The 26100-nt window shown below is 35.1% G+C and overlaps 1 protein-coding gene and 1 non-coding gene across 7 annotated transcripts in view; one reads left to right on the forward strand and one right to left on the reverse strand.

Annotated features, from left to right (window-relative positions):
• PRKACB (protein kinase cAMP-activated catalytic subunit beta) overlaps positions 1 to 26100 on the reverse strand; it is a 124169-nt gene that overhangs the window by 3678 nt on the left and 94391 nt on the right. For all 6 annotated transcript variants that reach the window (XM_039246923.1, XM_039246921.1, XM_039246924.1 and 3 more), the window contains 5 exons: positions 25222 to 25304; positions 22130 to 22256; positions 21110 to 21205; positions 17404 to 17526; positions 5835 to 5999 (listed from right to left, as the gene is read on the reverse strand). In XM_039246923.1, coding sequence (XP_039102854.1) covers positions 5835 to 5999; positions 17404 to 17526; positions 21110 to 21205; positions 22130 to 22256; positions 25222 to 25304 — 594 coding nt within the window. The remainder of the gene's footprint in view (positions 1 to 5834; positions 6000 to 17403; positions 17527 to 21109; positions 21206 to 22129; positions 22257 to 25221; positions 25305 to 26100) is intronic.
• On the forward strand, positions 14508 to 14642 carry LOC120241666. The gene has a single exon (XR_005530921.1). It is a non-coding gene; the product is annotated as a U4 spliceosomal RNA (small nuclear RNA).

Genomic DNA, 26100 nt, shown 5'->3' on the forward strand with positions numbered 1-26100 from the left:
TGAAGAGAGCTGGAAGCTCTGTGCTCCATCCCCATATCTTGCTTTTTGCATCTCTTCCATCTGGCTGCCTCTGAGTTACATTCTTTTTTAACAAACTGGTAACAGTAAGTAGTTTCTGAGTTCTCTGAGCTGCTCTAGCAAATGAATAGAAACCTAGGAGGGATTTGTGGGAAACTTCTGATCTAAAGCTGCTTAGTCAGAAGCACAGGTGCCTTGATTTGCAATTAATGTCTGCAGTGGTAGTGGGTGGAGGGCGCTCTTCTGGGACTGAGCCCTCAGCCTGTGGGGTCTGTGGCCATCTCCAGGTTCAGTGTTAAGAACTGAGTTAATTGCATGGTGGTGTGGGGAAAAAAACCAAACCCACAGATATTGGAATAAGAAAGAGGAAATATGAATGCCCGAGAGTTTCTAAACACTAAGGAAAATAAATTCCCACCGTTATTATATGGTAGCATCTTTAAATGCCTTTAAGTCCCTAAATGATAACAGCATTAGGAAAAGCAGCAAACAGTAGGTTTGCTATTAATCTCAACATTTTAATTCAAGGAATGGTACAATGCTTAAGAGAGCTCTAGGCTAATTAGCTGTTGGTATCAAAATGCTGGCACTTTAGGTTATAGAACTCCAGATTTTCCTTTATCAGTTCCTTATTTCTAAAGCCTTTATTTTTCTATCCTTTTCCTTAATTCCTATCTCTTGAGGTTACAGATAATTCTTAGATATACTTTTTTTTCCTTGTTTAAAAGTTAGGCTCTAGGCCAACATGGGGCTTGAACTCATGACCTGGAGATCAAGAGTTGCATGCTTCACTGATGGAGCCAGCCAGGTGCTCCTCTTAATCTTCCTTTCTTTAATTCCCAAGTTTATTTTGTTGAAAATATCTAGCTATCTAAACTTTCTGGGAAGTTGGAAAGAAACTTGTCTCTTTTAGAAAAACAGCATTGTTAAATTCTGAACATTTTTTCTCCTTGGATTCTAAGATTAAAATGGCTTTCCTTTATTTAAAATATAGACTTTACTAAGATTATGTGGCATACTGAATTTGAGGAAAAGATTTTAATTTTTAGTTTTTTAATAGTAATCTCTATACCCAATGTGGGGCTTGAACTCACGCCCCCAGATCGAGAGTCGCATGTTCCACGGACTGAGCCAGCCGGACTCAGTCAGCCGGACTGAGCCACGGACTCAGGTGCCACCGAGGAAGATGTTTTAAAAGCTGAAAAAATACCACCATAATTTGCATAGCATTTATAGTGTTTCCAAACAATTTTACACATTGTTGTTTCATTTCTTCCCCCAATATAACACTGTGAGGGAGGCAGTGTTATTCCCGTTTTACAGATTATAAAACAGAACTCACATGGCTGGTAAATGGCTAAAGCAGGTCCCAAATTCATGATTCCCTACTTCTGGTACAGAGAGAGCTCCTTCTGATATCTATACCAGTGGTCTCCAAGGTTCTTTGATTTATATGCCTTTTAGTAAAACGTTTTCGAGTATATATCACCAATATATATGTGGTTGTTTATAAACTATTTTACACAGCCAGCTATATTATTATAAGGTATACACACAAACAAGACATTTAGAAAGAACAAGGTGAAAGACAAGGAGGAATGGGAAGCCTAGTATCACCTGTTGTCTGCCAGCTGGTTGCCCTGCGTGCCTGCCCTGGCACGACTGTTCTGCACCGTGCAGACAGCAATTCTCCATCGCTCCTATTGGGATCATCTCTAAACGTACACGACTGCACAGTTTGAGTTGTCCGGGCCTCTTTCTCCTGCTTCCTGTCTTTCTGCTAGATGCCTTTGGCTCTTTCACTGCTCATGAACGCTTGGTCAGAGAATAACAAAGACTACAAAAGCTATGCAAGCTATCAGTTTTTACTGCTATGGGTAGTTATAATAGAGACGATGTTAAAACAAGTGGCTACACTGAAGTCTTGAATTATTTCTATTTATAAATTATCCAGGGACCCCTAAGTCCATTTCTGTTGGTAGGCAAGACTGGCTGTTGATTGATCTGTCCAGTACAATAACCTGTTTGCTCTAGGGTGCTACTTCTCAACAGATGAGCTGTTCATTACCTGAGGGAAGTCAAGCCCTCTGAAAACCACATGAACTCTGAATGAGTAGCAGCAGCTTGGTATTACTCTGCTTTAAGAATAACTGTAAGGGGTGTCTGGGTCTCTCAGTTGGTTGAGAGTCCAAGTCTTGATTTTGGCTCAGGTCATGATCCCAGGGTCGTGGAATCAAGCCCTGCCATTAGGCTCAGTGCTGAGCATGGAGCTTGCTTGGGACTCACTCTCTCTCTCTCTCTCTCTCCCCCCCCCTTCTATTTCCCTCCCTCCCTCCCTCTTTCCCTCTGCCCCTCACCCCTACTCATGCTCTCTCTCTCAAAATAAAAAATAAAATACTAATGGGCAAACCTCACACAAATCTAATAATCAATGCTATATTTAGATATATTTAACACAAAGATAATGTAAACAGTGATAATTACAGGGGGATATGGATGATTTTATAAGAAAATAAAAATTACTGAAATTGACTGAAGAGGCAAAAACTTAAAGAGACCAATAGCCAAAGAGAAATTACTTTGTTAAAATTTCCTGGTAACAAATACAAATTAATTCTTATCTTCCTTAAGTTTCCCAAAGAATAAAAAAACATAAAAATTTCTGAACTCATTTAGTGAATTGACATAATCTCAACTCCAGAAAAACAAAAACTACAGGTAAATAAAACGTGACTATGGAAACAAAATTCTAAATAAGATTTTAGCAAATTGATTTGGCAGATTTTAAATAATATTTTGCAGATATTAAAACAATAATACCCCATGATTAAATGGTGGTCAGGAATGTGAGGATATCTCACTGATATCATTCATCATAGTAATATGTCAGAAAAGATAAAGTACAATATACTAGGAATCAAGGATATTTTCTTAACCCAATCAAGAATATTTATCAAGGACAAATTGCTAACTTTATATTTGAAGCTAAAACATGAAAGGCATTCCCATTCAAAAAAGGAATAAGACAATACAGCTCAACAGCCCTACTCTTTAAAAAATATTATTTTAGGTGCACATGGGTATCTCAGTTGGCTAAGCATCTGACTCTTGATTTTGGATCAGGTCATGATCTCATGGTTCATGAGTTTGAGCTCTGTGCTGACAGTGTGGAGCCTGCTTGGGATTCTTTCTCTCTTCTCCTTGCCCTACCTGCTTGTGCATGCGTGCGCTCTCTCTCTAAATAAAGCTTAAAAAATTAATTTAAAAATATTATTTTAGATATTCCAGCATAAACAATAGAGCAAAATGGAAATAAAAGATACACATATTGGAAAAGAAGAGGTGAATGATACTTCGGCCCACTGAGATTATCAATAAAATGCAACAGAATTGCTGAAAAGCCTATGGAAATCAACAACAGAACTTAGTAACGTGGTCATTTATGATACAAACATAGAAATAATGTTTCTCCATATATTCTCCTTAATGGGAGAGCAAACACATTTGTAGTAACAATCAAAATATAAATTGAAGGAATAGCTTTATTTCTTTTGAGGACTTTTAAATTTATTATTACTTTAAATTAGGTTCTATAAGGGCCCGTTCATAGTGAACTAGAGACTTTTGGTTCTTTAAGAAAGAAATTGGACCTGTCTGGGGCAGGGCTAAGATTTTACCAAATGACTGAAGATATTTGAATAAATATAGAAATATAACATTTCATTTGAAGAGATTTTGATTCTCTTCTATTTAATATACTTTTATCCCAATTAAGAGCCCCAAATACAATATAAATATTTGGAAAGACGAATAAAACAAGAAGTCATTGTTTAATGCGTACACAGTTTTCATTTTGCGAGACAGAAGACGTCTAGAGAGGGATGGCGGCTGTGCTGCAAACAGAGTCAATTAATACGACTAACCTGTATGATAGCAAATTTTGTTTTGTGTATCCTCATATAAGAAAACTGTAAAAAAATTGAGTTATATATTCTTTTTCATGAATATATAAGATGGTGTAGTGTATAATGCAAGAATAGACAAAAAGAATTCCTAAAACATAAAGTCAAAAACAGACTGAAGTATGTAATAATTCAGTATTAGTAAAGGTGGAACTTCTAAATATTTTTTAATGTTTATTTATTTTTTTTGAGGGAGAGAGACAGAGTGTGAGTTGGGGAGGGGCAGAGAGAGGAAGACACAGAATCCAAAGCAGGCTCCAGGCTCTCAGCCATCAGCACAAAGTCCGATGTGGGACTCGAACTCATGAACTGTGAAATCATGACCTGAGCCGAAGTAGGCTGCTTAACGGATTGAGCCACCCAGTCGCCACAGTAAAGGTGGAATTTCAAACAAGGGGTCAAATAAGAATTATTCAACAAATGGTGAGAAGATAATTACTAAACAACAACAAAAAGAAGTTAGCTCAAAAAGCACTAAAAGAAAATATAGATTCAATAAATCACCCAAATAGAATTCCTCTTAACATAATGTTAACATATCCAGTTAAGATATTGATGCTGAGGGCTGTTTCATGAATTTAATGGCTAGGAAGTTTCTGAACCCATCTTATGAAATGCAGAGACTACTGCACTCATATTGTTTTGGTCTTTGCTGCATTATTAAATTCTGTTAATGCTTTGTTTTTATATTTTTTTCCAAAAGATATAAACTAGGAAAACTGTGCTATTAATATTCAATTATAGCATTTACATTTTTTTTCCAAAGGAAATTCACTCATATGGCTGCATAGCATTATTGAATATGGCAAGCCTCTGACATATTAGAAGTTTTGGTTTTATGAAAAAGAAAAAATTAAATACATTCAATATGACAACAGTTTATAAATTCAAATTATCTTTAGGCATTTGAGAAGCAATGGAAAGAGGAGAGTAACTCAGCACGGTAAACTCTTTAATGTCTCAATTTGTTACAAAGGTAAAGTGATACTGAAAAATATCTGATGAATCTAGCTATTAAATGTTATTAAATCCAGCTTCTTAACAATTCCAGGTAGGAGAATATATTTTTTTATATTTGTCTTTCTAATGTGGCTTCACATCAGTTTTGAAATGCGAACCCTTAGGACCTTGTCTATTGAATAATTACCATAATATTGTGAAGAGTAAGAGGCAAGGGTAGGAAAAATTTGACACAAAACATTTCAGATTGGGGTGCCTGAGTGGCTCAGTCAGTTAAGCCTCTGACTCTTGATTTCGGCTCAGGTCATAATCTCACACTTTGTGAGATCAAGCCCTGCATCAGGCTCTGCACTGAGAGCATGGCGCCTGCTTGGGATTCTCTCTCCTCTCTCTGCTCTTCGAATGTGTGCACACTACTCTATCTCTCAAAATAAACATAAAAAAAAAATTTCAGATTGATGGTCAAAATAGAATATATTTTCTCTTTTATCAAACAGAAAACTCATTTTTTAAAAACTCATTTATAAGTTGTGGGCTGGAAAGGTCCCTTAAGTGATGCACAGGATTAATTTAAAGGTAAAAAATTAAGGGGCACCTGGGCGGCTCAGTTGGTTAAGCATCCAACTTAGGCTCAGGTCATGATCTCATGGTTTGTGGGTTTGAGCCCTGTGTTGGGCTCTGTGCTGACTGCCAGCTCAGAGCCTGAAGCCTGCTTCAGATTCTGTCTCCCTCTCTCTCTGACCCTCCCCTGCTCACGCTGTCTCTCTCCCTCTCTCTCAGAAATAAGTAAAACATAAAAAAAAAATTAAAGCCATGTGGTAAGTTCAAAATATCTTTACTACATATGATTTAAGTACCAACTTCCAAAAGTTTTTAAAGAAAGAAATGGCTCACCTTCCTCTGGTAAATAGCAATCCAATCTGTTGTGGCAAACCACTTGTGAGTTTTTATATCACTCACACCATTCTTCAGGTTTCCAAACCGTTTCGTCAAATCCACCTGCAGCAGGTTCCTTAGAAGGTCCTTGAGATCTGAACTGAAGTGTGATGGGAATCGGACCTGTATGAACACACCATGTAGTCAAACTCACATTCCAGTGGTTATTATGGGGCCTCATCTTCAAACAGACCATAGACCTCTGAAGAAAATGCTTTAAAGAGTTAATAGATCCATTTGTGAACTCCTTGCATTCACATCGTAGTTCTCTACAAGTACCACCATCACCTTATAACTCGTATCACGTGTCATGACATTACCTCAGTTGATTTCTTTTGACGTATGTTGTAATATTTGTGTATGTTTCTCCCAGATCATGAGCTTCTGGAGGGAAAGTACTAACTATGCCATTTTGTGTTTTTATTTCCAGAATTTATTGCATCATTTCAAATAACATAGTTCATCTAGTTAACAACTAATTATTAAGACCTACTATGTACCATGCTGCTCTAGGTGCTAGACATATAGCAATAAGCTAAGACATACTTGGTGAATATGATATTAACTCTCTTCTAAAGATGGAGAAACTAGGATTCACAGACATAGTATAACTTAACCAATCACGGGACTATAAAGTGGGAGAGCTGGGACTAGAAATCTAGTCATGATACCTAGCCTCATAAATTTTGTTCTTTATTACACTGTCTTCAAATATATACAATTCCTTAATTAATATATTGTGAGTTTCAAAAAGCTCAACATGATGTGCACTCTCATATTCTCAAAGTAGAAATTAAATCATAGGCATGCAAAGCTAGATTCTACAGCAAAGCCAGATTCATAACTATAGTCTCCTGATAGCTATTTATGCTATTCTGTAAATAAATGCTTCTCCAAGTGTGGTCCTAGGACCCACTTTCATCAGGTTCATTTGGAGAAAAAGGCTGATTCCTGGGGCTTCAAATGCTAGGGGCACTGGTTCTGAAATTCTGAGCTTTTTATCTCCATTCATGAAAGCTTCAGAAGCACTATTTGCAACTCTGTTCACTACTTTGTGCAGAAGTTTTATTTTCCCTCCTGGTGACAGATCAAAAAAAGAATTAATGTAGATAATAAACTAAAATCATCATCATACTAGCGGAAACCTAAAATTTGTGTCCAACAACCAAGGGCTATTTGAAGGTTGAACAGCTAATAACTGAGCAGGATTTAGGATCAACTCAAATAAATTAGCAACTAAAGCCTCATTTTTGTACAGCCTGTATTGTCACAGATTTAAGAGGGTTTATGTTCCAAAAAAGAAAAAAAAAGACTGATGAACTGCTACCCTCTTTAGTTTTTACTTCCAAAAGTAAAGTTTTATTAATATAATGGCTTATCAGAAGTTAGGCATTGTGCTAAACTTTATGTGCACTGGCTCATAAAACCCAAAACATAAAGTAAACATGGTTATTATCTCCATTTTACACGTGATAACAACTGAAACGGACACCAATTAAGTAATTTGCCTAAGAAAATAATAAGTGGTAGAGCTAACAATTCCAAACCAGGTACTCTTGGCTCCAGAGTATATGCCCATAATTATCCTATATGGTTTTTAATGATTCAGTAACCTAAAAATAGTTATTGTCAGGACACTTCTAAAAGACTGAAAAATTCATCTTAAAAATATTTGCTGCACATTTCCTCACTTATCCTAGCTAGAGTATAAATTAGAGAATATGGGGTATTCAAAAAGGCATACTGTCTAAAAATAACACAACTTATTTTTGTAGTGGTTATATTCCAACTTTGCCTAGATCCCAAAGAAATAGCTTATTTGAAGTAGAGCTATCTTTGTTTAGAATAGAGTCTGTGTGAACTGTTCAATGTAATGTGCCAGTTATTCTTCCTTTCATGATGTTCGGAATGGTAGACAATGTACTACATATGCATTATCTTCTGGGGGCTCAGTCAGGTAAGCATCCAACTCTTGGTTTAGGCTCAGGTCATGAACTCCTGGTCTGAGTTCAAGCCCTACGTCAGGCTCTGTGCTTGCAGCCTGGAACCTGCTTGGGATTCTCTCTCTCCCTCTCTCTGACCCTCCTCTTGCTCATGCTCTCTCTCTCTCTCTCTCAAAAAGAATTAACTAAACTTAAAAAAATTATCTTCTGAGGGGTGCCTGGGTGACTCCGTTGGTTAAGTGTCTGACTTCAGCTCGGGTCATGATCTCATGGTTTGTGGGTTTGAGCCCCACACTGGACTCTGTGCTAACAGCTCAGAGCCTGGAGCCTGCTTTGGATTCTGTGTCTCCCTCTCTCTGTGCTCCTCCCCCCCTCACACTCTGTCTCTCTGTCTCTCAAAAATAAACGTTAAAAAGCTTTTTTTTTTTTTAATAATCTTCTGAATGCAGGTAATGTGCAGTAGAATGCCTAAAGAATATACACAACTAAATAGAGTAGATCTTTATTTTGGAATGCAGATAAAGCACTGGTCTTGGATTAATGTCTGTGCATATCTCTGTAATCTTTAGAATTGTGATTCTCAGATGGGGAGCTATATAGTGGCTTCTGATGGTAGACATCTGTCATTTGGAAACCTTATCATATGACAGACATATATCCTCTTCAGCTCCATATCACAAGTCTTCTTCCCTAGAGATTCTGATAGGTAACCCACCTCGCATAGTAAGCATGTTAATGATGAGAATCTGTCATATCCTTTAAGTATACTGAAGGAGAAATAATAAGAATCATTGTGAACATATTTTTTCTATGACTGTTCTGAAATGTAATCAGAAATGTAGTTTCTTTGTTGATTTGACTTTCCAAAGAGCCATGTTCAATTCATCAAACTGAAATGAGCAAAAACCAGAAAAATGACTTAAACGCAATTATGTTTTAGATGCAAGACTTTACTTATGATATGTTAACTTGGAAACACCAAAGGTTTCTATAATGTGAAGAATGATAATTTTTCCTTCAAAACTGTATTAAAAAGAGTATTATTTCTATTATTATTATTATTGATTATAACTGCTATAAAAATTGAAATCAGAATCCTAGAATATTGGAGCAAAGGGAGTTTTAGTTAAATTTAATCCAAATCTTCATCTAGGAACCCAGACTCCACTGAGATTACCAACTCAGTCAGTTTCACTGTTGGGAAAATAACTTAATCCTCCTGTCTCCTACATCTCTCTGCCAGTCCATTACGGGGCAAACAATATGAAAGTAGCTATAAAGAGCCAGATGTGAGAAAGAAAAAGTCTGGACCCATTAGATCTGAGAGATAGGATTATTGGAAACTGGCATTTAACATGATATTTAACATGAAAGAGGTGTTTGTGCAATATACACTTCCTGGAGTGTTTATTTGGTCTTTTTTACCTAATATTTCCTGTTTAGGATTCTTTAACAACCTTTAGGAACTAAATTACATCTGAGTTTCCTAGTGATCTATTCATGAGAATAAATGTAATCCTACAATGAGGTATAGACATCAGAACAAGCTTCTGACATAGAGTGTGTATCAAAACAGTCTGTGATAATTTGAAAAAATACAAGATGTTTAGAATACACAGATGACAAACTGAGTCAGTATGTCTGAGAGTGAGGGTCCACTTCATGAAAGCAGAGACCATAAAGAATTTACTGTATCCAGCACTGTATGGCATATAATATGAGCTCAATGAATATTACATGAAGGCATGAATTCAAATCTGAGAAATAATGATCAAACACCTTCTATGTGCTAGGCACTGATGTGCTTGGGATACAGTAGTAAACAAAATAAGACAAAGAGTCCTACCTTCACAGAGTTTACATCCTAGTGAGGAACAGAGATGATAGACGACAATTTAGCAACAAGAATGATCCTTTAAAAATGTTGCCATCCTATCACACCTCACAAAGTCTTGTATTGTAAGGGCTCTGATGTTTACTCTGAAGAAAATGGGGAATCATTGCAAGTTTCTGGAAAGAGTAACAGGATCTGATTTAACATTTTTAGAGAACCACTCTAGTGATTCAGAAGAAAACAATATCACTGGAAGCAGTAAGAAGTGGTTGAATTCTGTATATATTCTAAAGATAGGTAAAGACAGAGCCAAAATGGTTTTTCTGTGCATCAGATAAGGAGTGAAGACTTCAGGGTGTCTTCACTTGAGTGACTGAAAGGATGGTGTTGCCATCAACTGAGATGGGAAGAACAGTGGGAGGAGCAGATTTGCTAGGAACACAAAAATCTGTTAGTCTTAGGCAGATTAAATTTAAGATATTTATCAGATACTTGAATGGAGATCTCAGGTAGGAAGTTGGCTACAAGGGTCTGCAACCCAAGAGTCAGGTATGGACTGAAAAAGTGAATTTGGAAATCGTCAGTAGGCATTTAAAGTCATGAAACTGGATGAATCCACCAATGGAGAAAGTGCAGAGAAAGAAGAGGACCAAGGCAGGGAGGATGGACAAGGAAAGATCAGTAATGCAGAATAAAACGAAGATTATAAAGAGTCACTGAAGCCAAGTGAACAAATAAATGAACCACTGAACTAAATTCAATTTCTGGTTTTGCCACAAACTACCTTTTATCTTTGGGCAATTCTGAGTCTTGATTTACCTACATACAGTATAAGGGAATTAAATGGGAATAAAATTGAATATTCTTACCATCTCAAAAATTCCACCAGCCTATCACTTCAGCAGAAAGAGTACCTGGGTTCCATTACCATCTCCAGTTATATACATGCCCTATGCGTTATGGCACACTCTTTAACCCTTCTGGTCTCAGTTACCTCATCTATAAAATGCTGAAAGTGTACTGCATCCCTCAAGTATGAAAAGAAATTAGGTAATTTTTATGAAACTGATGCAAGGCACTAATTCAATAAGTTTTTAAGTTTTTCAACCTTTCTGTTAGAAAATATTGTAGTGATCTGAAGCTGACTTTTGAATCAAGGAAGGAACTTGGAAGATGGCAATATCTATCATTAGATATCTAGACTAGTCTGTGCTAGAAACATTGTTCGGAGAATGCAAGAAGTTCCTGCTTCTTGTCTCATGCTCCACCTGTTCATTTATAGAAAAAGCACTTCTTTTCTTTTGGTACTTAAATTTGGTAGAGTGAGGGAGAAAAAGGACAACTATGACCCCATTTTATAAGGACAGCATTGTAAATATAGCTGATACCTTAAATAACTTCATCAAATTACATTATGTAATATGTTAAACCAACTATGAAATTCACTCTGAATTAAGCAAACTCAATAGAATATTGATTCTGTTTTCAGCACTAGTTCTATATTTTTTAAGTTTATTTATTTATTTGGAGAGGGAGAGAGAGAGAGGGAGCACATGAGCAGGGGAGGGCCAGAGAGAGAGAATCCTAAGCAGGCTCCGCAATGTCAGCGCTAAAGCCTGACAGTGGGCTCGCACTCATGAACCACGAGATCATGACCTGAACCTAAATCAAGAGTTGGTCACTCTTAACTGACTGAGCCATACAGGCGCTTCTCAGCCCCCATTATAAAGTCTTGCACATTTTGGATTTTGGAAAGATTCATATTTTCTAAAAAGAGGAGGTTATATCCATAAAGCAAATCTGATCATGTTGTTACCATATCCATTTAAATTCACTAACTGTTTTGCTTTATTTTTTTTAGTTTTAGAAATAAAATAAGACCAAAATCAAATTTGTCTACACTCAGCTTAATCACAGAATTACAAAGCTGGTCTTTGAAGAGGAAGGGAAAATTTTTACTGCTATTCTTCTACAAGTGACAGGGAGAAGGTTTAACTAGTCACATTACTTTTTATGCATCGGGATAACATTTATTGGCTTAAATGACTCCAAAGAGTTTGCATACAGCCAGCAAACAATAATCTGTTAACTTCTGTCCACAAGTATGCTGGAATAAATTTTTTAAAGTAACCTTTCCAAATTAAGTACAGTTCTTTTTTTTTTTTTTTAAGTTTATTTATTTATTTTGGGAGAGAGGGAGAGCATGCGAGAGCAGTGTAGGGGCAGAGAGGGAGGGAGAGAGAGAATCCCAAGCAGGCACATGCAGAGCCTGACGCAGGCTCGATCTCCTGAATTGTGAGATCATGACCTGAGCCAAAATCAAGAGTCAGATGCTTAATTGACTGAAATACCCAGATGGCTCAATGTAGGTACAGTTCTAAGAAACTGTATCCCAGTAACCAATTTATCTAGCAAAAATGAGCATATACATTAGTAAATTTTTCAAAAGGCCTAACAACTTTTTATTCATTAGGCTTTCTATAGATATGGTACCAACCTCCACACTGCCTCAAAGGACCTGAGGAAACTTTAATCAGCCTGGAGTTTATATATATAAAAAGAAAGATCCAGTACATTTAAAAAATACTTATAATATTACTATCACAACTGTGGGCTCTCTGATCTGTTCTCTTACTTCTGCAGAAACAGTGGTAGTTAGGATAAATCTAGATTTATCATAGAGGACCATTACCGATCCAATCCTCATTTCCTCCACTGCAAAACAAGTTGCCCAAAAGACCACTAAAGTATGGACTGTCTCAAAGCAGGTATTAAGAAGGCTTTTAAATGACCACAGCAAAGTGTTAAAAAATGGCCTGGGTTTTAGGCAAATGGTAAAACTGCTTTTGAATTTTATGAAAATGACTACTGAGTTATCTAAGTTTCTTTAAGTATAGCCATAGCCAAATAGAAAATGGCATTTTAGTTTCCCCAAAAGCATTAACAATGGATCTTAGAACAAGTACAATGGTGTTTCTGCCTATGTGTATGTTATTTAGGAAACAGAACAGTGCAGAAAAGAGTTAATACAGCAGGCCTGGGACTGTTACCTTTAAGGAAGGCTTGCTTGCAAATTTAGCCCTGGGCAGGTATCTGGGAATTGGCATGATAACAGTTCCTCACACTGATATGAAACTTGCCCTAAATAATATGAGTGGTTCACTAAACCTAACTTGTTTGTACAAACAATATGGCGTACGCTGAACATCTATTTTGCTCTGTGACTTTGGGATGTAGGTATGTGCTAGGCAGAGAGTGTATATGTGATCCCAATAAAATCCTTGAGCACTCAGCCTCCAATGAGCTTCCCTGGTAGATGACATCTACCCATGCTGTCACAGTTTGTGGCTGGAGGAATTAAGTTCATCCTTTGTCACTCCACTAGGAAAAGACTCTTGAAAGCTTGGGCCTAGTTTCCTCTAGGCACTAACCCATGAGCCTTTCCTTTTGCTGACAGTACTTTATATCTTTTCTTTGTAAAGTATCTTCTAATGAAGGTACTTGTTAGACTTCATTTCTTGAGTATTACTATATGTTGAAGTCTGTGAGTCTTCCTAGCAAATCACCTAACCTGGGAATTTGGGCTTTAAGGGCCCCTGATACAGAAAGGAATAGCCATTTGGCTGCTAATCAATTACCCTTCATGTGAATGTGAATTTCCTTTCAGGAAAAAGTGAACGGACTCCTTGATCATTCTATATACGTATGTTTACAACTTTATATTTTGTATAGTGTCTCCTTGTACATTTTTGGTGCTCGTTAAAAGTGGAATAATATTTATATATAATAGAGCTCAGAATTTGTTTTAAATTACATAAATCAAGGACTCTAAAGTAATGGTTTCTACAACAGCTGTTACTTGACTGCCTTATTTGCAAGTTATCATTTTTGAAAACAGTATTAACTAATATATTTCTAAGAGTGATGCAGCTAAATGGAGTTGCTATAGAAGCCATATTGATTCTTGTCACAGACTATATGGCACTGAAGTATGGAATTTAAAGACTATGTGCAGAAACTCAGTATATATATTGCTAAGAAATGTCAAATTTAATGCGAAAATTATTAAGACTTTCCTGTCAGCTGTGCATTTCTAAACCTGAACCCTGATATTGCATGAATAATTTGACATTTAAAATACCACCTCCTCCTTTTTTTTAAAGGCAAAATATGTGTAGGAGAGAATCTAACAAGCTGATTGATCATCTTTCTGTGCATTTAAAAATACCAACTTGAGTTAAAATATTTTAATAGAGAAAAATAGCAATCTAATTTTCAAATATATGTATTTCAGTGAATTAATCACTTCATTAAATACATTTTATTTTAATTTTGATGTTACTCCTACCTATAATCTATAGCTTCAGAATGGAAAGATGTAATCAATATAAAATGCTGCATAATAACACACTTTTAAAAAACAGCAAAAATAATTATGATTGAAACATATATTTTAAAATGAAATATCATTCCAATCATTAAAGATTTTAAATACAAATATAGGATTTGTAAGGCCAAAATTTGATTTTTAATGATTTGAACAACTAAAAAATTTAAATCTTAGTTATTCTCCAATTTGGCTTTTATTTACTAACCAGAGAGATGACAACACTTTTGTAATGTGGATAGACATAAATTACAGTTTGGATTTGAGTGTTGAAACAGATGGTTTTATTGGGAATGGTGCATATAACTTTATGTTCACATAGTATAAATCCTAGCGATCAGTTAATAGCAATATACTGCTTTCATGAGTCTACTTTAGGAGCAAAGGGGAAAAAGGAAGAAAATGACTTTATATCCAATATGGGAAGAGTTAATCTGGTACCTTTAGTTAAACACAAGAGTATACCACGCTTTGCGCAGTGGCAGTATTGTAGCCAATGAGCTTTATCTGAGGTGCGATTATTGCTAATTGAAAAACAATAGTATACCAAACATCCTATCATATTTCTAAATAAGAAAAATATCAGATACTGTGATAAAATAAAATTTTATGTTGCCATTCCTTTAATAAGGTGACTAGGATTTAAGCAGTTAGGATTATAGACTATACACAGATTTAAATATTAAGTTAATATTGGAGCCTCACTATTAAAGCTTGATATGAAATAAAAACATATTCATAAACAACTAAATATTTTTTCATTCACCTCGCTTCATGTCATCACGTGGGCATTGTATCATCTCACATCATCATGAGAAGGGTGAGTACTGTACAGGAAGAGTTTGAGAGGGGGACACAGAGACCACACCCACTGCAGCATGCTGTTTACTACAGCAGCCTTATTGTTATAATTGTTCGTTGTTTGTAATCTCTGACTGTCAAACTCTTCCTGTACAGTACTCACCCTTCTCATGATGATGTGAGATGATACAATGCCCACGTGATGACATGAAGCGAGGTGAATGACACAGGTGTTGTGCTGTGGTGGCAGGCTATTACTGAACTTCTGATGCTACCTCAGCAGGAGGATCCTGCTTTGGACTGCAGTTGACTGCAAGTCACTGAAACTGTCGATAAGGGTGGACTACCGCATGCTGCTTTCATTCAAGGATTTAAAGTACTTTAGTTCTCTCAACATTCTTCACATGACCTTTGGCTCATATTCTTTCTTGAGATTTTACATAATCACTTTTCAAATTCTTAAAAAATAAATACCTGCCTTGTATACTGATTTTTCTTAATGTTTTGTTTATCTCAAAAGTTCTTTTACCGTGACTTTAATATTTTGCCGGATGAAAACAATTACAAGGATAAGAAACCTGAGGCCTAGGGCTACAAATGTAACAAGGACAGCAGTGATACCTAATTACTTAAGTATTCCATTCTGCCTTTTTGTATTATTACCTTAGTGTAAATCTTTCAACATCTAGCTTAGCTAAGGTGTACTTATTTTTTATTCTTGACATAGTCGAAGTATAAGTTCTTTAGTTAGTCCGCTAGTTTGTGAATACTGCCATAACATAAAACTTTCATAAAATGAAGGAAAATATAACTGAAAATCTTGTGATCCCTGTAGACTACATATACCCTGGAAGATATGGAACAATACTGTGTTGAGATGTGGATTGTAGGGGGCTAGAGAGACCCATTCTGTTGGTGTCTTGTCTTCACAGCCCAGCTGTGTGGCACCATTATTTAAATTTGGATATTGGTAAAAAAGATAGATTACCAAATTAGGGACATTCAGGGAACCTTCTGAATAGGTGATATTATAAATATTAAGTTCATGGGTTGGAGGGTCAGCTTTTACACTAAATGTAAAGTGTGAATCTGGCTGAGGTATAAAGAAATGGAGACTTTCCCTCTATCTCCTTCCAGATTCTCTAGGTTGATCAGGGAATTCTCTGCCTTAGAAGTTCACAAAACAGACAAAAAGTCAACTACATCACATCTCAGCATAATGTTATGTCAAGATTGATGCTCTATTTCCTGGTCATATTCTAAATGGGGCTCTGTGATCTAAAGGGGAAAAAAAGAGATAAATTAATGGAGCGTACCACATGTAAGAATAGGAAAAAGGAAAAAATGGGAAAATATCCCTTCCTATAAACTCTATGAAAATGTATGAAAGGTCTTTTTGGAATTTTTAAAAGCCTATTCTTTATTTTTAGTTTATTTATTTATTTGAGAGAGAGACAGACAGACAGACAGACCGACTGAGAGAAAATCCAAGCAGGCTCTATTCACAGAGCCCAGTGAGGGGCTTAACCCCAAGAACTGCAAGATAATGACCTGAGGTGAAATCAAGTATTGGATGCTTAACCAACTGAGCCACCCAGATGCCTGGACTGTAGTAATTTTTTTTTTTTTAAATGTTTTATTTATTTCTAGGAGAGAGAGAGAGAGACAGCGTGAGCAGGGGAGGGTCAGAGAGAGAGGGAGTCACAGACTGAAACAGGCTCCAGGCTCTGAGCTGGCAGTCAGCACAGAGCCCGACGTGGGGCTCGAACCCACGAACCGCGAGATCATGACCCGAGCGAAAGTCAGACGCTTAAGCAACTACGCCACCCGGGCGCCCCAGGACTGTAGTAATTTTTTAAAAAGTGTATGCTAAGGCAAGAATGAATGGTTTGTTTATATACATTATTAATGCATTTATAGGGATTAAAAATACAAAAGAAGGAAGGTTTATGGAATAATTACAAAATGTAAAATACTATGATATAGTGAATCTACTCATGCTAAAAAGTTATTTCCATATTTGCTAAAGATCAATGGCAATTATAATCACAATCAACATGAACAATTATACAAATATCATTTCTCTGAATTTCGATTTTATAAAGGCTTATCTATTTTGTGTTAACCTCTAATTTTGTGGTGTTTGACATAATTCAAACAAGTTTCTCCTGAAAAAACAAGGGGATATAAAAATAGCCCCCAAAACTCCTCTCCAAATAGCTACCCACATGAAATAACTAACAATTTTTACTTATTTAAAGAAATACTGGGAATGAGAGGTATGATCCTGTATTTTATAAATGATAAAAAAGAAAACTGCTCTATCTTTTTGCTAATTCGTTTGTAAAACTGCCTCATTTTCTTAAGAAACTTAAATGACTTAATGCTTACTTTGTTACCTTAAATGAATACTAGGTACCAAGACAGCAACTGTGGATGTTTTTGTATTTTTCCCAATCTAGGGTAATTATTCTGATGACATCAAATGGTTTTAATCTACAAATCATACACTTCATTATAGAAATAATGAATAATAGAGGAATTATAAAATATATTACTTACCTTTCCAGAAACAATCTTTTCATAAATCTGAATTGGTTGGTCTGCAAAGAATGGGGGGTAGCCAGCTGCCATTTCATAGATTAACACTCCTAATGCCCACCAGTCCACCGCCTTATTGTAGCCCTAAGATAAACCAGTGGCAAACGTCAATTATTACTTAATCTGCTCAGAAGGAATGAAGTCATAGATGATGTCAAAATGATATTCACGCATATGAAATTTGTTAGAGAGCAATTGCTGAGCAGCTATTCAGGATAGAATAAAAAATGAACAAAATGTGTCAGATCACATTTGAATTAAACAACAGAGAAAATTTCCAGATATTGGATATATTCCAATCATACTGGAATTGGAAATATTATTAAATCTTATTCCTAAAATCATTAAGAATATTGTAGACAATAAATATCCCCTAATTAATTGGGATAATTTAGTTGTTGCTCAACAGTAGGGAGGGAGGTGCTACATTAACTTTTCAAGTCCATTCTAGGTCCATAACCTTATAAATCAGGTTTTCTAGAGCATTCATAGAAAGGCCAAAGGTTTTTAAACAAAATCGTAGATACTGGACTTCATAGTAAACAGTGGAGTTGACTTCAAAATACTCTCTATTGTTGGCGTTAGGAGGGTGATTATACTAGTGGCATTCTCATCCACTTCACAGGATCTTAATGAAAGCTACAAGTTTAATTTGGATCCTAATAAATGTAAACATTTGTTTACTTTAGCTATTCTACTGTCTTCTCATCTCTAAAAGGTATACAGAAAAGATAACTAATTCATGAGGTTTTTGTTAGGACTTTATCAAATAAAAGGAAATAATGTACATAGAAGTACATTGTAAACCAAATGTATAGTTCTAAAGTTATTTTTGTTTTTTTCCATACTACTAAACTTGCTAAAATTAAGAACTAGCAGTATTTATAAAAAAATAAAAATAAAATATTAACGTGTTTATATAAAGTTTGTTATCAAATATGATCAATGTCAGCTGGCACAGAAGATTATGGAAAAAAACTCAACTTGATCATGGAGAGAAATGATCTGAGTTTTTGCCAGATCTTTTGGTCTGCCCTCAAATTACCTTCACCACTCCCCACACTCCAAAGTTTTGTCAAAATTTTAGCTTTACAAATCATTTAATTTTCAAATTATTAGCGAAAATCTAATATAGAGATTTTTTTCTGCTTCTGTATGTTTTTTTATAGGGAGACTAGTTTAAGATGAATAGCACTTTGTTTTGCTAATAGAAATGGGCATTAACTATACTTTAATTCTTTTAATTTAAGTCCTAGTCACTAGTAATGTCATTCATTATATTTTTAGTACAGTGAAAGCACATGATGTTGAGCTGGATCCTTTTACTAAGCTTTGGTTTCTGTATTTGAGATTATGTGCTAATCTTTATTAAAAAAATATGCCAGATACTTTTAATACCCTAATATATCTCTAGGTATAGAAAATTAAAACAAATCAGTAAGAAAAACTAAAATAGATAAATGAGCAAAGGACATGAACTAATGACTCACACACACACAAAACCCACCAAATGTCTGTAGAGCATTAAAAAAATCTAATAACCAAAGATATAAGACTTAAAATAATGAAATACCATTTATTGTCTATTAAATTAGTCATTATTTTATTATTTAAGTTTATTTATTTATTTTGAGAGAGAGAGCAAGCAGGGGAAGAGAAGGAGTAGAGAGAGGGAGGGAGAGAATCTCAAGCAGGCTCTGTGCCTTCAGGGCAGAGCCTGATGTGGAGCTCAAACTCATGAACCTTGTGATCACGACCTGAGCCAAAATCAAGAGTCAGATGCTTAACTGACTGAGCCACCCAGGCGCCTCCTTAGTAATGATTTTGAAAGTAAGAATATCTAATGCTGGATACAGTGTGACGAAGTAGTCATGCTCATACTGCTAGTAGGAGTAGAAAATGCTACAATCTTTTTGAAAAGCACTTTGGCAATATTTATTGAGAGACTAAAAATGTTCATACCCGTTGTCCCAGTAATTCTACTTCTGGGAATCTGTCCTGAAAAAATAATTTGAAATGCATAAAAACCTTTATGTACAAAATGTTTATGTTTATCACAGTTATTTATAATGACAAAAAAATTAAAGAAAAAAGAAAAAGGGATGACTTAAATGTTTAGCTATAGAATAATGGCAAAATACTTTATGATACATTTGCAAATAAGCCATTAGAATGTTTGCATGCTTATTAGCATTCAAGGGAAAAAAGCTGAATACAAACTGTACATTCACTATATCTCAACTGTGATAACATGAACAGAAAAATATATTGAAAAAAAATTTTCTAGGGCTACGTTGGGGTGGCTGGGTGGCTCAGTCGGTTAGTTGTCCAACTCCTGATCTTGGATCAAGTCATGATCTCACAGTTCATGAGTTCGAGCCCATGCTGGGCTCTGTGCTGATGATGCAGAGCCTACTTTGGACTCTGTCTCTCCTTCTCTCTGTCCCTCCCTTGCTTGTGCTCTCTCTCAAAAAAAAAAAAATAAATAAATAAACTTAAAAAATTATTTAAAAAAAAAAGGCTACCCCTAGGTAGAGAGATTGTAGGTTTTTTTGTTGTTGTTTCTTTTTATTTTTCTGCATTTTCCAAATTTTGTACAATGAATATCTACTACTTTTATAATATATATGCATTTTTTAAAGTTTTGGTGCTTATTCTGTCATCACATCATTTGGTAGGTGTACTTACAAAAGAAATGTGTAAACAGCGATTATATTTAGGTTATAAAAGACTAAAAAGTTATAGATGATTAAATTATAAAGATGAGAGGAAAACTGAATGAGATCATTTATATTATTCCTGTTACATATTTATTTGTAGTTATTCAATTTGTAAATATCAAGACATGTGTGTTATCCCTTTCTCTTTACTTGTTCCTGTCATGCTATGTTATTGTTTTTGTTAGTTTTGCTTTGTTATTGTTAGTTTTTCCTTTCTAGCTGTTTCCACCTAGGGATGGCAGTGGAAGGGGAACAGAATGGAACCATCCTTTCAGATATGGTTACAGACCTCTCTTACCACATTTTCACTGTTTTGAAAAGTAGAACTATCCTCAACAAACTATCAACAACTGTCTTTCAAAATGTGGACTTTTTTTTCTTTTTATTACATCTATATGAGATGATGTATGTTAATTAAACCTATTGTGGTAATCTATCCCATAATCTATGTAAGTCAAACCATTATGCTGTACACCTTCAACTTAGACGGTTAGGTCTGACAGTGACTTTTCAGTAAGGTTGAAAGAAAAAAATATGGGTCTCAAGATCCGATTTATTCACATTAATTTTTTTGAAGGATAGTTGACATACAATATTATATTACTTTCAGGTGTACAACACTGTGATTCAACATTTTATATACATTGTGAAATGATTACTATGACACATCTAGTTACCATGTGGCACAGTATGAAGTTATTACAGTATTATTGACTGTTTTCCCTGTGTTCTACCACACGATTTCTCTTAGATCCAGAGTTAAAACTTAGAGGTTACTGAATCAGTGGTAGATTATAAGTAATTATTCTTTAGTAATCAAACAGACAAAATTCATAATTTAGATGAAACAAAAATGTAGTACTAGATCAGGAAACTATTTCTATAAGAGTCCACAGTGGTGCATGCCTTACATTTTTGCCTCTTACATAAGGGCACTATAAATATACCTTGCTAAGGATTATCTCTGGAGCAAGATATTCTGGAGTGCCACATAATGTCCAAGTTCTGCCTTTAACTCTTTTGGCAAACCCAAAGTCTGTGACCTATCAAAGACAAAAAAAATTTGTGAACATTCATTATTTCACCATCAATGTTTTAGTCACACCTAAGCTGAAAATTAAAAATCAGGGTTAAAATTAAAACCATAAAAAAAAATTAAGGCAATGTAACTGAGACTAACCCATATAGGCCACTATTAGTGAATGAAGGTACACTCTGGAGCACCTTTTCCGACTCAAACGAAGAAATAAATACACAAAATGATAAAAGTCAATGCTTTTAACAAAAATGAAGCAAAGTTAGAAGTATTCCTGGAGTCCAGTATGTGCTCTGCCATTAACATGTCATAGGAAATAAAAAGAGTATCAAACCGGAGAACCTACTGATAACTGGATAAAAAGGGATATTCTCACTCTTAACAGAAGTGGAAAGAAAACACCTCCACCAGTTCAGTGTTGGTATCCAGGGCTCCTCTGGCTGCTGCTGTGAAGGAACATAACTCTGGGGACAGTCTGGGTTCAAATTCTGACTCTACCATTTACTGCCTATGTGACTTGCTGTGCCTTAGTTTTGTTAGCCTTACAATGAGGGTAACAGCAGTACTTACACTTTATAAGGTTATCAGGTCTAAAAAAGATGATACACGTACAACATTTGGAATGATTCCTGGCACTAAGTGAGAGCTCACAAATTTAGCTATTCTATATATACTGTATGTAGGAGCCTATGCTCATTCCGTTCACAACTACAGACTATGGGAGGTATAAACATGTTCTATTCTTGATGGGAATTTTTGGTCTCTGAAATAGTGGCAGAACTATGAGCTCAACTTAAGCTATTAGAAAGAAATACTTCTCTCACTAAAACAAACAAACAAACAAACAAACCATCTAATATTGGTAGCTAAAGTTAAATATATACAACTTTTACCTAGTAAACACATGATATACAATGTGTTCAAGCCATACCTGGATATAACCTTGGTGGTCAATTAAGAGATTTTCAGGTTTTAGATCTCTGTAGATGAGGTCTAGTGAATGGAGGTACTCGAATGTTAGCACTATCTGAGCTGCATAGAACCGTGCATGGGGTTCACTACAAAGAAGAAAAACATTGATTTTCTGTAAAGTGGTTTAACACATGGTAATTAGAAGATTATGAAAAAAAATTAATATAGGGTAGAAATATTTTGGAAGCAAAAATTTTTTTCTCTTAAACATTTAAGAATCTTGTTAGTTTCTGAGTATCTACTAAACCTCTGAATTAACTTTAAATAATAATACTTTAATATGGTTAGGAGGCAGCATACATTGAAGAAAAATAAAACTCTAAAACAGTCATCTTATTTTAAGTTATTATTGGCCATATTAGAAGATATTGATGTCTTTATAATTATGTCTCTCTTTGAGAATGATTGGAAAGCAAATATGTCAAAACATGGATAATCAGGCCATTGTTACTGTCGATAAACTCCATCTACCTTTCTCACAAATTTCAAGTGCTTAAAGAATTTCACTACACAGAAGTTGTTTAGCTGCATTAATCTGTAGACTGATACCATTTGACCCAGACTATTCCTATTACAAAAATGATATATTCTCATTTTTAGAAAAATCATAAAAATTATTGATGAAGGATGAAGAGCTCCCATAATCCTATCCAGAAACCATAGGTACAATCCTGGGTTTGAATTTCCAAATCTTCTACTATACATGTTTACATAGATATAGAAACATAAGTGTAATCTGTATGTTTGTATAAACACGTACAGTTCTTGTATGCACAGATGAGATCAACTGATAGATCAGTATCATGCTGATGCCATATTCGGAGTATTACTCCAAAGGATGTACTGATTCTCTAATTTGAGTTTCTATTTCATCTTGTAGTGTATACAATGAATTCTGTTAATTGGCCTGATAAACTGCAATGACTTTCAGATTTATGTCCTCAATGAATAACATGAACGATGAATAGACTTTCTCTCAAGATGGCTGGCATGAATTTGATCTCATAGCACCAGAAGTAGAAATTCCAAAAAAGATTATATATGCTGCTCCTTTTGCTTGTCACTGTATTCCCTAGGTTCTAGCCTGATACATATCAGGTTCTCAGTAATGCAACATTATTTGTTGCATTAATGAATATGTAAAGAAAAATACCTTTGGGGGAGATAATTTTATAATACCCTTACAGTTTCAGCCCCATCTCAACATCATAAATTTTGTAACATAGACTGTATGACAAGGAACAGGGGAACATTTTAAGGGGAGATTGGAAGAATCATCTTGGTCACTGAAATATTCCTAACTTTGGACACATTTGACCTGGAAGGTCCCCTCCAATTTTCTCCACACATCTGTAAATACAAGATGCACTTAGCATTTTATAAATAAATTTACTATCACAAATATAAGATGTACTAAGCATTTTATATTTATTTCCACACACTGATATTTGATTGGAGGAACACAAACATTATACAGATGTGTGACCCAACTTGAGAGATGAAAGTAAAATATTCTATTGGAAAACTTAATGCTGAAGCAGTTTTAAGTCTAGATAGTTGCTATTTAAGTAGAGAATCATGACTGCCCTGATTCTGATTAAAGCCATGCTCAATAATAACTCAAAATTGTCTTGTTGTCTTAAAGTTTCTAGGATAGGAGTTAGCAACCTGTCAAGTGTACATGTAGTATGAATGAAAGATTAGAAAAGACAGTGTCTCAATATGAATTATTGCAATCAACTCACTTTCCTCCTAGTACCAAGTCAAGTATTAAAGAAATAGGAGTGTGGGGAGTTACAAAGGAAAGAAGTTAGTAATGATAGAAAATGAAGAAAATATTTTTTGAAGATAGGTTTAGGTGTAATGCTTCAGTATAAACTTTGAGTTATCAAGGGCAATCTGAGGATGCTGGGCCTGCATGGACAAGGGTAGTAGGAGAGAGGACAACAGGAGGTGAAAGGAAATCATTAAAGATAAACAGAAGTTGCTTTGCATCAGCACAGTGCCTGACACATATTAGGTGCCTTACCATATTAGCTCAATAAATGAATTTTGGCTTAGGCCTCAGGTAACTAAAATAACTCTAATGTTGGCCCATAATTGAATATGATCTTGTGGATAATCTGAGGCTATCATAATCTCTTTCTGAAATGGATTACCATCATCAGCCCAGTTGGTACTGCTGCACATGCTTTCATCAAGCCAGCATATAATGTGCTAAAAGAAGCTGGACATGCATTCTATCAGTGATTACTAATGAACAGTAGTAGCTTACAACTATTACATACAGGTAAAGCTAACAGAATTTATAACTTATTTTAAAAACTGTGTGGCTTTGTTAGCAGTAACCTAATGATAAGATACAAACTCTTTTATTTTTAATATTTATTATTTATTTTTGAGAGAGAGAGAGAGAGTGCAAGCACAAGCAGGGGAGGGACAGAGAGAGAGAGTGACACAGAATCCAAAGCAACTCCAGGCTCTGAGCTGTCAGCACAGCTGACAAGGGGCTCGAACTCACCAACTGTGAGATCATGACCTGAGTCAAAGTCGGACACTTAACCAACGGCCATCCAGGAGCCCCAAGTTACAAATTCTTTTAAAATTACATATATATATTTAAAACTCAACATAACAAGAACTTTAAAGAAAATTAAATTTGTGCAAAACAAACTTCATAATGATATCACTACGATGTCATTATTATCTTTTCGTGTATTCCTTTCTTATCTTCATCTTTACATATATCTCTTCCCCAGAGTTGTATTATTAATATTTTCAATAAATACTAGCATGTTTAAATTCAATTAATTTTTGCATCTTATGAAAATTCTCTAAATAATGGAACTTCACAATATCTGCCAATGGTAGAATATTTACATTGGTACAATGATGCTTTTATTTGATTTTTAAAAATCAGTAGGGTATGGTCTCTTATGAATGTTTCCACATAATTTTTATATAGCTAACATATTGCTAAATTAAGTGAAATAAAGTTTTAGCACTGACAATGACTTAAAAAAGATTTGAGGAGGATAAAGTATTAGTTACCTGAACCTTCCAATTCTTCTTAGATGTGAAAACATTTCACCCCCAGGGACATATTCCATAACCATGTATAAATTAGAATTATCCTATGAACAAATAAAAAGGATAAGTAAATCAAAATTATGAAACTTCAGTTATTTTCAGAAAATATTTTAAGATAACACCATGTTCAATTAGAAAAAGGCAATTTTTTTTTTTCTGGCCTGAACTTTATTTTTATTTTTTAATTTTTTCTTTCATAGTTTATTGTCAGGTTGGTTTCCATATAACACCCAGTGCTCATCCCCACAAGTGCCCTCCTCCATGCTCATCACCCCCCTTCCCCTCTCCTCCACCCCCACTCAGTATTCAAGAGTCTCTCAAGGTTTGCCTCCCTCCTTGTCCCCAACTTTTTTCCCCTACCCCTCTCCCCTGGTCCTCCATTAAGTTTCTCCTAATCCACCTATAAGTGAAAACATATGGTATCTGTCTTTCTCTAGAAAAAGGCAAATTTAAAAATCCACCCAAGAGATTACTAACATTAGGAAAGAGTGAATAAATGGAAGTTACTCTTATTTTTCTACAGTGGAAAATTCAATTTTTCCCCCTAGTATTCTTGCCACAAACAGTCTGGGATGTTTGCTGTTTCTGTCCTTGCAGGGAATCCTAACTTTTGAATGAGTAAACACTGCAGCCGTGACTTCATACTACAGTGGATGTAAAGGAATAACACTTAAAACAATTTGAAGAAGTAAGAATGTTTACATTTTATGTGCTAAATTAGGTCAGAGAGATTAATGATTTTTAATATCCTAAATATACAGGTATTCATCTGATTTAAAGAATAAAGAAGGAAATGGAGAAAGGTTAAAATGTTTCATATGAATTAATATTACAGAGATG

The sequence above is a fragment of the Hyaena hyaena genome, unplaced genomic scaffold (genome assembly GCF_003009895.1).
Source record: "Hyaena hyaena isolate Hyena2069 unplaced genomic scaffold, ASM300989v1 scaffold_286, whole genome shotgun sequence".
NCBI classification, from domain to species: Eukaryota; Metazoa; Chordata; class Mammalia; order Carnivora; family Hyaenidae; genus Hyaena; species Hyaena hyaena.